The 14,297-nt window shown below is 35.8% G+C and overlaps 1 protein-coding gene across 1 annotated transcript; it reads left to right on the forward strand.

Moving 5' to 3' along the window:
• Positions 1-11,843: 11,843 nt before the first annotated feature.
• LOC133673357 (protein SHORT-ROOT) lies at positions 11,844-13,962 on the forward strand. The gene has a single exon (XM_062094099.1). It carries the CDS (start codon positions 12,237-12,239, stop codon positions 13,770-13,772), a length of 1,536 nt encoding a protein of 511 aa, XP_061950083.1. The 5' UTR covers positions 11,844-12,236; the 3' UTR covers positions 13,773-13,962.
• The last annotated feature ends 335 nt before the right edge of the window (positions 13,963-14,297 follow it).

Consider the following 14,297-nt stretch of genomic DNA (forward strand, 5'->3'; position numbering starts at 1 on the left):
TCATTTCTGCTCCTGCGCTGGCCCTTCCATCAGGGACAGAAGGTTTTATGGTATATAGTGATACCTCAAAAGGGGGTCTAGGATGGGTGTTGATACAACACGGGCGTGTGATTTCTTATGCATCAAGACAACTAAAGTCATATGAGGTGAATTACCCAATTCATGGCCTAGAACTTGCAGCAGTGGGGTTTGCCTTAAGAGTATGGAGACATTATTGTTTGGGTCACAAGTTTAAATCTTTACAAACCATAAAAGTTTGAAGTATTTGATGTCACAAAAGGAGTTGAATATGTGACAAAGAAGATGGGTAAAGTTAATAAAAAATTACGATTGTGTGATTGACTACCATCCTAGTAAGGCTAATGTAGTAGCCGATGCATTGATTAGGAAGGGAAAAATAGTGATGAATGATATGGAGATTTAGGAATAGGGAAGTATAGTGGAATTGAAGAAATTAGGCTTGCGATTAAATGTAGGGTCTGAGGGATCACTATTAACTCAGTTAAAGATCCGATCTATGCTTTGAGACAGGATATCTAGGAGAGTGTAAACCAGGTAGATGAAAAAGTAAAGGATATCAAGGAGAGTGTAAACCAGGTAGATGAAAAAGTAAAGGATATCAAGGAGAGTGTAAACCAGGGTATAGAGAAAGCATTCCAAATGTTATCCGGTGGGCTAATAGCTATGGGTAGGCGAATTTATTTACCTGATCATAAGACTTTGAAGGATGAAGTATGAAGAGAAGCTCATGAATCCTGATTCGCTACTCATCTGGGAAGTACGAAGATGTATAAAGATTTAAAGGAATACTATTGGTGGCCAAATATGAAGAGGGAGATAGCATAATTTGTGTCGAACTGTAGGATTTGTCAACAAGTAAGATAGAACACCAGAGACCTGTAAGGGATTTATAGTTATTATCGGTTCCAGAATGGAAATGGGAGGATATTTATATGGATTCTGTGACAGATTACCTAGGGGAAAGAAGGGGAATGATGTTGTATGGGTGGTTATGGATTGACTGACAAAATCTATTTTTTTTTCCTATAAAAATGACTGATTCGGTGGATAAGCTAGCAAAAATTATATGTAAATGAAGTAATCAGACTTCATGAGTGCCAGTGTCGATTATGCCGGAGCAGGATCCAAGGTTCACGTCGAGATTATGGCCTAATTTACAACGAGCATTGGGGAAAAAGTTGAATCTAAGCACAACATCTCATCCTCAGACGGATGGTCAATCTGGAAGGACTATTCAAACTCTTGAAGATCCTCTGGGGCCCTGTGTGCTGGAGTTCTAAGGGAACTAGGAAGATCTCCTGCCATTGGTGGAGTTTACTTATAATAATAGTCATCAAGCTACTATTGGTATGGCTTCATATGAAGCATTGTATGGGAGGACATGTCGTACCTAATTTGTTGGGAGGAAGTAGGAAAAAAGAAGCTTTGGGGACCTGAAATGGTACAACTGACAACTAACAAGGTAAGGGTGATCAGAAAAAGGATGAAGGAAGCCCAGGAAAAAAAAGGGGGGGGTTATGCAGATAACCGAAAAAGGCCTTTAGAATTCCAAGTGGGGGATAAGGTATTTTTGAAGGTGGCGCCTTAGAAAGGCATCATTCAATTTGGAGAAAAAGGGAAATTAGCTCCGAGATATATATTGGCCCTTTCAAGATTAAGGAAAGAATCGAACAAGTTGCCTACCGTGAGAGTTACCTGCATATTTGGATAAGATTCACAATGTGTTCCATGTTTCATTGCTGCGAAAGGCCAAGATAGACCCCTCACGGGTATTACCACACGTTCCTATGAAGATTAAAGGGGATTTAACCATGGAAGCTAAGCCTGTCAAGATCTTGGATCGAGATGTGAGGATGTTAAGGAATAAGAGAGTTTCTCTTGTGTGAGTCTTGTGGAGAAACTCTCGAATAGAAGAAGAAATATGGGAAAAAGAATTTGAAATGAAGCAAAAGTTCCCGCATTTATTCTTCAACATAGGTACGTAACTAAAATTTCGAGAACAAAATTTATATTAGGAGGGGAGAATGTAAACCCCGGGGAAAAATAAAGGTTGCTTAGATTGCAAACTAACTACATGAGAAATATAAGTGAAGAAATTCATGCATATGGTTAAATAAAAACGGGAATTTAGAAATTTTTGGATATAAGTTTATGGACGAAATATTTCAAGACAATATAAATCAACCTGAAAATGTTGAGGGTTGGATTAAATTAAAGAAAATAAGATAAACTAAAAAGAAGTGGGGGCAAAACGAATACATTTAAAGAAAATGGGGTCTAAATGCAAATAAGAATAATTATAGAGCATAAATATTACTCTTCTTACCAAAATTAGATCTGCAACTATCGTGAAGAAAGAAGAGAGGGAGTTTTGGTATCTATTGCTACAAATCAAGAGAGAAACACCAAAATTTCAAGAACCCATCCAAGATTAAAGGTATAATTATAGATGGAATAAACACTTGTGGGCAAGTGATTAACAAGGAAATTGAACAAAAAGAGAAGATGGAGGACTAGCTATCATTAGATAAGAAAGGAGGAAGTTGAAAATCTTCAACTGGTTGAAGATCAAAACCTTAATCGTACCGGGTAAGGTGTTCTAAACATGATCTTATAAGTCATTTTAAATTCGATAAGGAATTGATTCCTTGATGTGAATTATAGATTAGGATTCTTAGACTTAAATTTGGGGGAAAAGTATTTGTTGTAAAAATCAAGTTAATTAATGTGTGGAATGTGATTTGGGGACGTGAAACCATGATAATTTACCCAGATAATATAGTTTGGGAAATTTATGTGTGAAGGGAAGGGGGGTGATGAATCTGGACAGACTCGTCTCCTGACTTTCAGTAAGATTTTGGATAGGAGGATGAGGGAGAACCAGTGTCCTTCATAGAAATTATAGTTTTGGATGTTAGCTAACTAAGGAAATTGGTCTTGCTCAATTTAGAGCTGTAGAACTCCAGTTATGGGTTATCAACCGAGACTGGGTCATGACAGACCCTGTAGAGCAGTAAGTCTGATTTTTGATGAGCAATTATGACTATCTTAGGGGCAGAACTGGGTTCTCCTTCCTCAGGGGACTTGTAGCCCCATGTCTTAGTTTTCCAACGAGACCAATCTTGCTTGCAATGGAGTTCTATAACTCTAGATATAGTTAAAAATCTGAAGAGAGGTCGGACAGTAACAGTTCAATGTCTAGACAGTAACAGTTTAAAAATGAGACAGTAACAGTTCAATATCTTGACAGTAACAGTTCAAGACACTAATAGTTCAATGTCTAGACAATAACAGTTTAAAAAAATGAGACAGTAACAGTTCAATGTCTAGATAGTAACAGTTCAAAAATGAGACAGTAACAGTTGGACAATAACAGTCCAAGTGTTTGTTAATAAGTGATTTTGACTACCTTAGAGGCAGAACTGGGTTCTTCCCAAAACATAGAACTTGTAGCCTCATGTCTTACCTTTCCAACGCCATAAAATTTGCTTAAATCGGAGTTCTATAACTCTAGATATAGTTAAAAATCTGAGGAGAGATCAGACAGTAACAGTTCAAAAATGGACAGTAACAGTCCAAGTGTTTGTTAATGAGCGATTTTGATTACCTTGGAGGCAGAAGTGGGTTCTTCCCAAAACATAGAACTTGTAGCCTCATATCTTACCTTTCCAACGCCATAAATTTCACTTGAATCGAAGTTCTATAACTCCAGATATAGTTAAAAATCTGAGGAGAGGTCAGACAGTAACAGTTCAAAAATGGACAGTAACAGTTGGACAGTAACAGTCCAAGCGTTTGTTAATGAGCGATTTTGACTACCTCAGAGGTAGAACTGGGTTCTTCCCAAAACATAGAACTTGTAGCCTCCTATCTTACCTTTCCAACGCAATAAATTTCACTTGAATCGAAGTTCTATAACTCGAGATATAGTTAAAAATCTGAGGAGACGTCAGACAATAACAGTTCAAAAATGGACAGTAACAGTTGGACAGTAACAGTCCAAGCGTTTGTTAATGAGCAATTTTGACTACCTTAGATGTAGAACTGGGTTCTTCCCAAAACATAGAACTTGTAGCCTCCTATCTTACCTTTCCAACGCCATAAATTTCACTTGAATCGGAGTTCTATAACTCTAGATATAGTTAAAAATCTGAGGAGAGGTCAGACAGTAACAGTTCAAAAATGGACAGTAACAGTCCAAACGTCTGTTAATAAGCAATTTTGACTACCTTAGATGCAGAACTGGGTTCTTCCCAAAATATAGACCTTGTAGCCTCATGTCTTACCTTTCCAACGCCATAAATTTTGCTTGAATCGGAGTTCTATAACTCCAGATATAGTTAAAAATCTGAGGAGAGGTCAGACAGTAACAGTTCAAAAATGGACAGTAACAGTTGGACAGTAACAATCCAAGCATTTGTTAATGAGCGATTTTGACTACCTTAGAGGTAGAACTGGGTTCTTCCCAAAACATAGAACTTGTAGCGTCATGTCTTACCTTTCCAACGCTATAAATTTTGCTTGAATCGGAGTTCTATAACTCCAGATATAGTTAAAAATCTGAGGAGAGTTCAGACAGTAACAGTTCAAAGACGAAGCAGTAACAGTTGGATATTGAAAGTCCAAATATAAAGAAAGGAATGATAACTAGGATTGAACAAAGAACGACAGTAATAATGAGTGAAATGAGAAAAACATAAAGTACTAAGAAATGACTGAAAGAAAGACTTATTGGTTGTTGATATGGTTATTATAAAACATATCCTTGAGTGAGGAAAATTTATGAGATAAACATGTGATTTGCAGGAGGGACCACAGACGTGGTGCAACAGCAGCAGAAGGGAAGCACGAGTAGAGCTTCTATTGCAGGTAGGTGATTCACACCTATGCTTCCTAGTTAAATTCCATGATTTAATATATTTTGATGTGAAATGTGAATTACTGAATGTATGTGTATTCAAAGTGAAAAGTTGTTATGTGAATTGCCAAGTGATGAAATTATCACTGAAAAATGAAAATATGAGAAGTGTGATTTGAAGCATAAAACTAGCATACATTAAGTGTATGTTAGGATCCCGGATAAGGGGATCACCATGTATTGTCTAGCATACATTGAGTGTATGTTAGGATCCCGGGTAAGGGGATCACCCTATATTGGCTAGCATACATTGAGTGTATGTTAGGATCCCGGGTAAGGGGATCGTCACGAATGGACTAACATACATTTAGTGTATGTTAGGATCCCGGGTAAGGGGATCTCCACGTATTGGCTAACATACATTCAGTGTATGTTAGGATCCCGGGTAAGGGGATCACCATGGAATGGCCAGCATACATTCAGTGTATGTTAGGATTCCGGGTAAAGGGATCGCCTTATATCAACTCCTATGGGGTGGTGATGACGATACCAGTGAAATTGGTATCAGGAATGTGATAAGCAAAAGTAACCACGTTGATGTCTGGAATGAAGGTTGATAGTGGCAGAGGGAACGATTATCAATAGTTGAATAAGGAAGAGATTTTTTTAAAAAAAAAAAACTAGAAGGGAGAAGTAAATGAAATATGAATGTATGTTGCACTGTTGAAATTATTAGATATTCATATTGTTATATTTATGGAAATATTCACCTTGCAATAATATGTATTTTGTTTCAGGATCATCGAATGCACGACAGGAGTAGATCCTAGCTTATGTTCCCTTTTTGAAGTCTAGGTTCTAGGGAGTATACCCTTGTATTTTGTAAACATGAAAATGGTTGTATAACTTAATTTGTATAATAAATGTTTAAACTTGATTGGATGAATTTAACGTTGTAGTTTATATAACCATATTTCATGTCTATGAATTTATATTTATTTAAATTATCCATCCATAATGATATTTTTGTTATATCATACATATCATAAATATTATGGTTGATAGGTGTGAGTATAATTGTGGAATTGAAACCCAGGTTGATTGGTTCGGGAATTAAGTTATGAGATGCGAACTATTAGAAGTGTAAACAGGTTACATGTCGGTAAATTGGGACCTTCCAGTATAGGGGGGACTCCGTCGAAATTTCTGGTAGATGTTAACACAAAGACCGTGAATATGTATATATATAAAAAAATTTAACTACTCTTTTTTTCTATTGACATGAGATTGTGGTTTTATCCCAGAAATGGGGGATGTTACAGTGACAGTAAAAAAAAAAAGATTTACCTCCATTTGCTAGCGGGAATGCCTTGTTGTTTTCCATGCGTGCTCCAACCAGAAAGCATTCCATAAGCTGGAAAATCATTGGTAGTCCACATCAAAGCCGCCCTCATAAGGAAATTTTGTTTCCTCAATATATCATAAGTCAGAGCTCCGGAGGACCACAACTGCGCCAACTCATCAATCAACGGTCGAAGACAAACATCTATATTCCGCCCCGGGCTGCTTGGACCGAGTATGACAATAGATAAAAACATGAACTCCGGCCTCATACACATTCCCGGTGACAAGTTATAAACTGTGAGTATGACCGGCCAACAAGAATAAGGAGCAGCAAATGACCCAAATTGGTTGAATCCGTCTGTACACAACCCAAGACGCACATTCCTTGATTCAGCTGAAAAGTGAGGATGAACACTGTTAAAGAGTTTCCACACTTCACCTTCAGAAGATGAACCATCACTCCATCAACCGCATGGTGTGCTTGGTGCCATGTCATGTGCTCAGTAGTCCTTGGTGACATGAATAACCTCTGCAGTCTAGGTGTGATCGGGAAGTATCTAAATTTTTTATATGCCACTAGAGTCTTTCCCCTGCAAGTTCTAGGTTTGTAACGGGAATGCCCGCATGTCATGCACTCGGTCATCTCAGCATTTTCAAGGTAGTATAACATGCAGAAGTTAGGGCACATGTCAATTTTCTGGTATTCTAAACCGAGGGGTTTCATCATGGACTTCGCAGCATAGAAGTTCTCTTTCAGCCTGTTCCCTTTAGGTAAAATGCTTCTTGCCCATTCAATAATCTTGTCATACCCGGCCTCACTCAACCCGTGATCTGACTTGATGGTGAACACCTATGCTACGGTCGATAATTTACTGTGGTTCGTGCAGCCATCCCATAATAGTTCGTCAGAATCTTTCAACAAATCAAAAAACCTAAATGCATCTACATTAGGTTCTTCTTCTATGATTGGACATTGACTGACATTACCTTGATTCATTCTCACTGCATCCATAACCATATTTCTGTAAGGATTAGTGTTGTCATTTGCCGCTTCATGCACGTTGCTAGCACTAGAAGTAGACCCAACCACTGTTTCTTCCATTCTCCTCTCACTCTCACTAACAAATACTTCTCCATGTGCATACCAACACTGGTAATTCTCCATAAACCCTTTGTGTAGAAGATGCATCATTACAACATCTGGATGCAGATACTTTTTATTTTGACACTTCCTGCATGGACACCTAATACCGCCTCCAATAAAATTTCTAAGAATAGATGTTGCGAAATTAATAAAACCCTGAACCCCGTTACAATAATCCATCCTCCGCAATCCTTGGGGTGAATCTCGATACATCCATGAACGATCATCCATGATTTATATCGAACCTCTATAAAATTATGATGACATAATGTATTAATTAACTAAGTTAGGTAAATAAACTTGCAAAAATATTACTTTACCTCGAGATTATCCAACAAACCAATCACAACTTCTCATAAATATTAATTATCCATTATCATTTATCAACGTCCATACAAATTAAAATATATAAATTTACAGAAATTAATTACCACTCCGCAATACCATTGACAAAACTTTAAACGGACCCATTAAGGAAGCTATTAATTATTTCAAAACAGCACATGTACTTCGGTAGTTCCATAAAGTTTTAACAATTTACAAACAAATACAATCTTACAAAATCTAAAACACACCATAACAAGTATAGAATTATACATTCATATACTACAAGTTTGTTTGAGAAATAACAATAAAACATGTACATTTACTAACAAAATACATATACTAAAAAAACGATAAAATTGACATTTAATTAAATGTTAAAATTTAAAAAGAAATAATTACTTACAAAAATTGATAAAATCCTTCGGTAAATCAGAACACGGATGCTGTGACCACAAAACTTCAAAAAATATAACTTGTTGTGCTAATATGAGGGAGATTTTTGTTTGGGGGGGAGGGGGGTTGGTTGTTTGCAGATGGGGATAGTTGGGATTAGGAAGAAGAAGGAGAAATAGGGGAGGAGAGGGTCGGTGGAGTGGACATATATTAACTTTTATCGACGGTTTCATCGACAGAGTGTCCGTCGATGAAACCATCGATGATTCTGACGGAACAATCGACACGTCACCGCACGAATCTGCCATTTCAAATCCGTTGGTGATTTTGTCGGTAATATAAACGGTGGTCGTTGTACGGGCTGTCTTTTTGAATCCGTCGGTGATTCCGTCTAAAAAAATAACCCGCCAAAGCCTCCACGTCAGCGACCCTTTTTTTTACGATGGAAACTTTTCCGTCCGTAATTCAGTCGATAACTACCGACGGAAAGTGTCCGTCGGTAGTTACCGACTGAATTACGGACGGAATATTGTCCGTCGGTAATTTCGACCTCAAATTATCGACAGAAATATTCCGTCGGTAAATCCGTTGCTATTTAACGAATTTCTGGTAGTGACATTACAAATCCATGAATCCATTAGATGCAATTTCTAATAATATTATTGCTAAAATTATCAAAAACAATTCCAATAACCATCAGAATATAACACTATAAGAGTAAGAAAAGTAATCTAAATCTAATTATTTTTTAGCATTTACCTTCAATTTTAACGTTTAACAATATCACAAAAAAAAAATCACAGTAAAAAATTAGATAAACTGTGCACAAGCACGCTGTTATTAGTTAGCAGTGGTCGTTGCTAAGAAAGGTATGTGAAATGATAGAATTGATCTGATATGGTTTTGTGACTAATGACCTAATTGGCAATGGCGTCATGCCACATCAGGCTAAAAGTCATCACCGAGACGCGTGGACTAGGTCTACTGATTTTTTTTTCTGTCAATGCCCCGGCATTACTGGACCCATCTTATGTGAATATTTGATTAACTCGCAATTAGCAAATAACTAGACAAGCAAACGCTAGGACTGCAAATAACTAGACAGTAATAAATTATTTTCAGACCATCAAGTTAAATTATTAAATAATTTAATATTAAAAAATAAAAAATAAATCAACTCGAGTTAATCCACTAACTCTACGACCATAAGCATAGAGAAAATGAAGAAAAAAACACAAAGACTTAATAAATCATTGAAGAATAAAATTGAAAAAAATAACCTAAAAAAATTAACTCATGTTAACCTTCAAAGTCTGGAACGCTGGTCATGAGCTTATGACTAACTCAATAGAAAGCAAACCTTAAAAAATAATGACGTAAAATTCTAAATTAACAAAATGTTAAGGAATAAAATTAGAAAAAAAGAAGCAATAAAAAAAGAATTCAAAACAAAAAAAAAAGAATTAAAAGAATGAGAACTAAATTTGATATAAGAATAATTTGAAATCAAATATTGAGGGATGAAAATAAAAACAACATTCAATAAGAAAAATGATAAAAACAAATAAATAATAGTAAAAAAAATAAGGATCAAATTCGATATAAAATTAAATGAAACCAATTGATGAGGAAAAATTAAAGAAAATAAATCAATAAAAAAACAAAATAAATAGCAATCAAAAGAATGATCAAATTAGATATAAAAAAACAAATAAAATGAAACCTTTATATTTTGACAAAGAGAAAAGGAGGGAGAAGAAGAAATAAATCTATTGGAGCAAATTATTGCACGTGAGACTACTGAATAGAGGATGGGGAGACACTTCCATCTTTGCCATGAAAACCGGTGTTTGAAGGGTAGATAAGGCCTTAAACATTGCCTAAAAAGTAGGGGTATGTCTAACACTCACACCAACCACTTTTTATTTTTAACTAATATCTAAATTTATCAAAATACCAAATCGCTTCCAAGTCAATTTGATAATTACTAAAAAACTATTATAAAATGACCAAAAAGCACTTGAATGATAGTTTGAAATTTTTTTCTTTTAAAGGTAATTTAGTTTTTATATTATACTTTTAAAATGTAAAAAAGATCAAATTATCCTTGATTAATATTTTTAGAAAAAAAATTTTAAGGGTGATAAATTTTTTAAAATATGCATTTAAAAGGTTAAAAGACTGAATTATCCCATAAGAAAAAAAAAACCGTTTTACTTCAAATAGCAAGTTAATTGATTTTTTTGTTGGAAGGGGAAAAAATAATTACACTATTATAGTGAACATGGCTTTCAATTTATTTTTTATTTAAAGGGTCCTTTGTCTCAATTCTGATGAAAAAAGTTAGTATTTTCTACTTTTAAAAATATTATAAGTTTTTATTTCAATTATGAATGTTATAATAATTAAAAAATATATATGATATAGGTGTAATGCTATTATAGAAAAAATATAAAATAAATTACCTACCTTTTTATCTTCTACTAACAAAAAAAAATAGTTTTTTTGAAATAGATTTATGCTTGTTCTATTTTTTAATAGATGTACTTATGGGAGCACGAAGTAAGCAGCAATAAATTTGAAACAAAATTAGTGAGATCACCTTTATTCAATTAACAAGACCGGGTCACACACACACACACACACACACACACACACACACTTGCAGTCAACAATAATGATTTCCAATTTTATTTAAACCGAATGATCTACACGAGACAGAATCCAGACGTGATAGTTTTCCTAATGATTGCATGGAGAAAACCAAGGACGAGCAGTGATTAGGAACAAGGAAAATTTCAACAGACAAAAGAAACTCATATATATATATATATATAGACACACACTCTCACCTCTTGCGTATGAAAATGTAGAATAGCAATAGAGCATAATGTTGCTGACTATAAAAGCAAAGAGTAGAGCAACCGTGACATACATTAAAATCCAAATATTTGATCTGCGTTGAGGTTTAGCAAGCTGACACAGAAAGAAATAAATGTTTGTGCCTAGCTATATGTAGGCCAACCAAAAATAGATATAGTTTCTAGAGAGAATTAAGGTTCAGCTTGAGGACAACAAGGTCAAGACAATAAAAGGCCAAGTAGTACGTGGTTGTGGTGCAATCATAATGAACCGGCTTGGCTATGAATTTTGACTAAAAAAAGAGCAAGTCACAAGCGGGAGTAAGATTTGAGGTTGTGACATGGGAGGAGAGCCTAGCTATATATGGTTGGGCCATCTTGAGAAATGGCCTAGCTAGTTTGGTGCATATATGGTGTATGGAATGAATGGATTTGCTATATATATATATATATATATATATATATATATATATATATATAAACTAAACTATCATGTGGAAGTGGGGAAAAAGTGATCAAAGAGCACGCCCTAGATTTTTATATTACAAAAGAGCATTAGTTATAATTAAATGGAAGTTGATTTATGTTACACAGTGTAGAAAAGGAAAAAGTGGGGTGGAATTTTGGCAGAGATTGAAGAGGGATTAGGAGGCAAGGAATGTGAATAGGATGGGTTGGAGGGATGATAGTGGGTTTGATAATGATGATGCACGCCGGCAGCTTTACTCATTTATCTTCCCCAAATCCATTTGGCACGCCTGCCCCCACTAAAACCTTTAACAATATTCTCTTCTCTCTTTCAATCTTTCTCATAGACAATGAAAAGCTAATCCACTAACCCATTTGGTGATCTAGCTAGACCTTGCTATCTTTCTCTTTTTTAATCTTTTTGTCAGATACCATTTCTATTTCTCAACACCAGTAGCTCTTTCATGCCAACTTCCCAAGTTCTTACAGAGAAAACCTGTGTTAGTCATATCTCTCATGAGTTGATTAAAAAAGAAAAGGAACAAGACTGGGCTAGCTAGCTAGATAAAAGAATATCCCAAACCCCACCCAATTTGATTCACATCGACTACAGAAAAAGAAAAGCACATTTAAACATGTATGTATGTACATATATGTATATATATAAATATCCAACTTCAAGATCCTCTCTTTTATCATTCTCTACCCCGATATTCCCACAGTTAAAAACACTAACACCCATCCCCTTACCTTCACTCCAAGCCATCCCCAACAAACTCCATCCGAATTCTATTGATGTGGGTCTCTGGATTTTGGTTAAATGGATACCTTGTTTAGGCTAGTTAGTCTCCAACAACAATCTGAACAATCTTTCAACTCTACTAGCAGAACCTCTAGTAGCTCTAGATCATCAAGACAAAACAACAACCACCACCATCATCACTATCAACAAGAAGACGAAGAATGCTTCAACTTTTTCATGGATGAGGAAGACTTCTCTTCATCTTCTTCTAAGCACTACTATCCTCCTTATCACCACCACCACCAACAACAACAACATCAACACCAAACCACTACCACCACTCCTACCACTACTACCACCAACACTAGCACCCCTTCTACTCACCATGTCCTTGATTCCGCTGACTTCTCTTTCTCCCCTTCTCATGACCTAAACTTTGAATTTTCCGGCAAGTGGGTCACCGATATCCTCCTTGAATCTGCACATGCCATCGCGGATAAAAACAGCACTCGTCTCCAGCAATTGATGTGGATGCTTAATGAGCTTGGTTCACCTTATGGTGACACAGAGCAAAAACTTGCTTCTTATTTTCTCCAAGCTTTGTTTAGCCGCATGAACGACTCCGGCGACAGATGTTACCGTACTTTAGCTTCAGCATCAGAGAAAACTTGCTCTTTTGAGTCCACAAGGAAAATGGTATTAAAGTTTCAAGAGGTGAGTCCTTGGACTACTTTTGGTCACGTATCTTGTAATGGCGCAATTATGGAAGCATTTGAAGGTGAAAGCAAATTGCATATTATTGATATTAGTAACACATATTGTACCCAATGGCCTACTTTGCTCGAAGCCCTAGCAACTCGCACTGATGAGACACCACACTTGAAGTTAACCACCGTAGTGGCTAGCAAAAGTAGTGGTAATAATATTGGTTTAACTAGTACAGGAGGTTTAGCTTCAGTTCATAAGGTAATGAAAGAAATTGGTAACAGAATGGAAAAATTTGCCAGGCTTATGGGAGTCCCATTTAAGTTTAATGTTATCCACCATGCTGGTGATTTATGTGACCTAAACTTAGCTGAATTGGATGTTAAAGATGATGAGGCTCTTGCTATCAACTGTGTTGGTGCTTTACACTCAATCACTCCAGCTTCTCGTCGCCGAGATTATGTTATATCTAGTTTTAGAACATTGCAACCAAGAATCATTACTGTTGTTGAAGAAGAAGCTGATCTTGATGGTCTGGATTTTGTCAAGGGTTTTCAAGAATGTTTAAGATGGTTTAGGGTTTACTTTGAATCATTGGATGAGAGCTTTCCAAGAACCAGTAACGAACAGTTGATGCTTGAAAGAGCAGCAGGCCGCGCTATCGTTGACTTAGTGGCATGTCCTCCATCTGATTCGATCGAAAGGCGGGAAACAGCCACGCGCTGGTCTGGACGCCTCCATTCATGTGGTTTTAGTCCGATAATTTTCAGTGATGAGGTTTGTGATGATGTACGCGCCTTATTGAGGAGGTATAAGGAGGGTTGGTCAATGACACAGTGCGGGGATGCCGGAATATTCTTGTGCTGGAAGGAACAGCCGGTGGTGTGGGCTAGTGCATGGAGGCCCTGATTGATTGGTGATGGTTTTCACTTTTCACTTTTCACTTTTCTTTTCTTTTCTTTTTCTTTTGTTTTTGCTTTTCTCCTTGTATTTTTTTTTTTCAAAGTTAGTTTGAGTGATTGGCACGTTTGATGTGTTTATTTGGGCTCGTGCATGGATTAAGGATTGGAATAGTAAATGAAGTTAATCAATTTTCATTGATCTTTGTTTAAATATCATTTGCGGTTATTTCTTATTTTTATGAAAAATAGCTTTCTTAATCATCATATCATAGAAACGTTTTTAATTCAATGATGTAAACAAATTAGTTGAGCATGATTTATCTTTGGGGTAAATAAATGATTTAATTTAGGGAAGTTATTGGAGAATTATATTCTTGTTATTATGATATTGTGAGGTGTTTTTAATTTAAAAATACATTAGAATTTTTTTTTAATTTTTTTTAATACTAGTACATTAAAATTATTAAAATTATATTTTTCAAATAAAACATTACATTTACAGAGACTCAGTTCCTCCCACAGGAATATGAAA

Source organism: Populus nigra, chromosome 14, assembly GCF_951802175.1.
Source record: "Populus nigra chromosome 14, ddPopNigr1.1, whole genome shotgun sequence".
NCBI classification, from domain to species: Eukaryota; Viridiplantae; Streptophyta; class Magnoliopsida; order Malpighiales; family Salicaceae; genus Populus; species Populus nigra.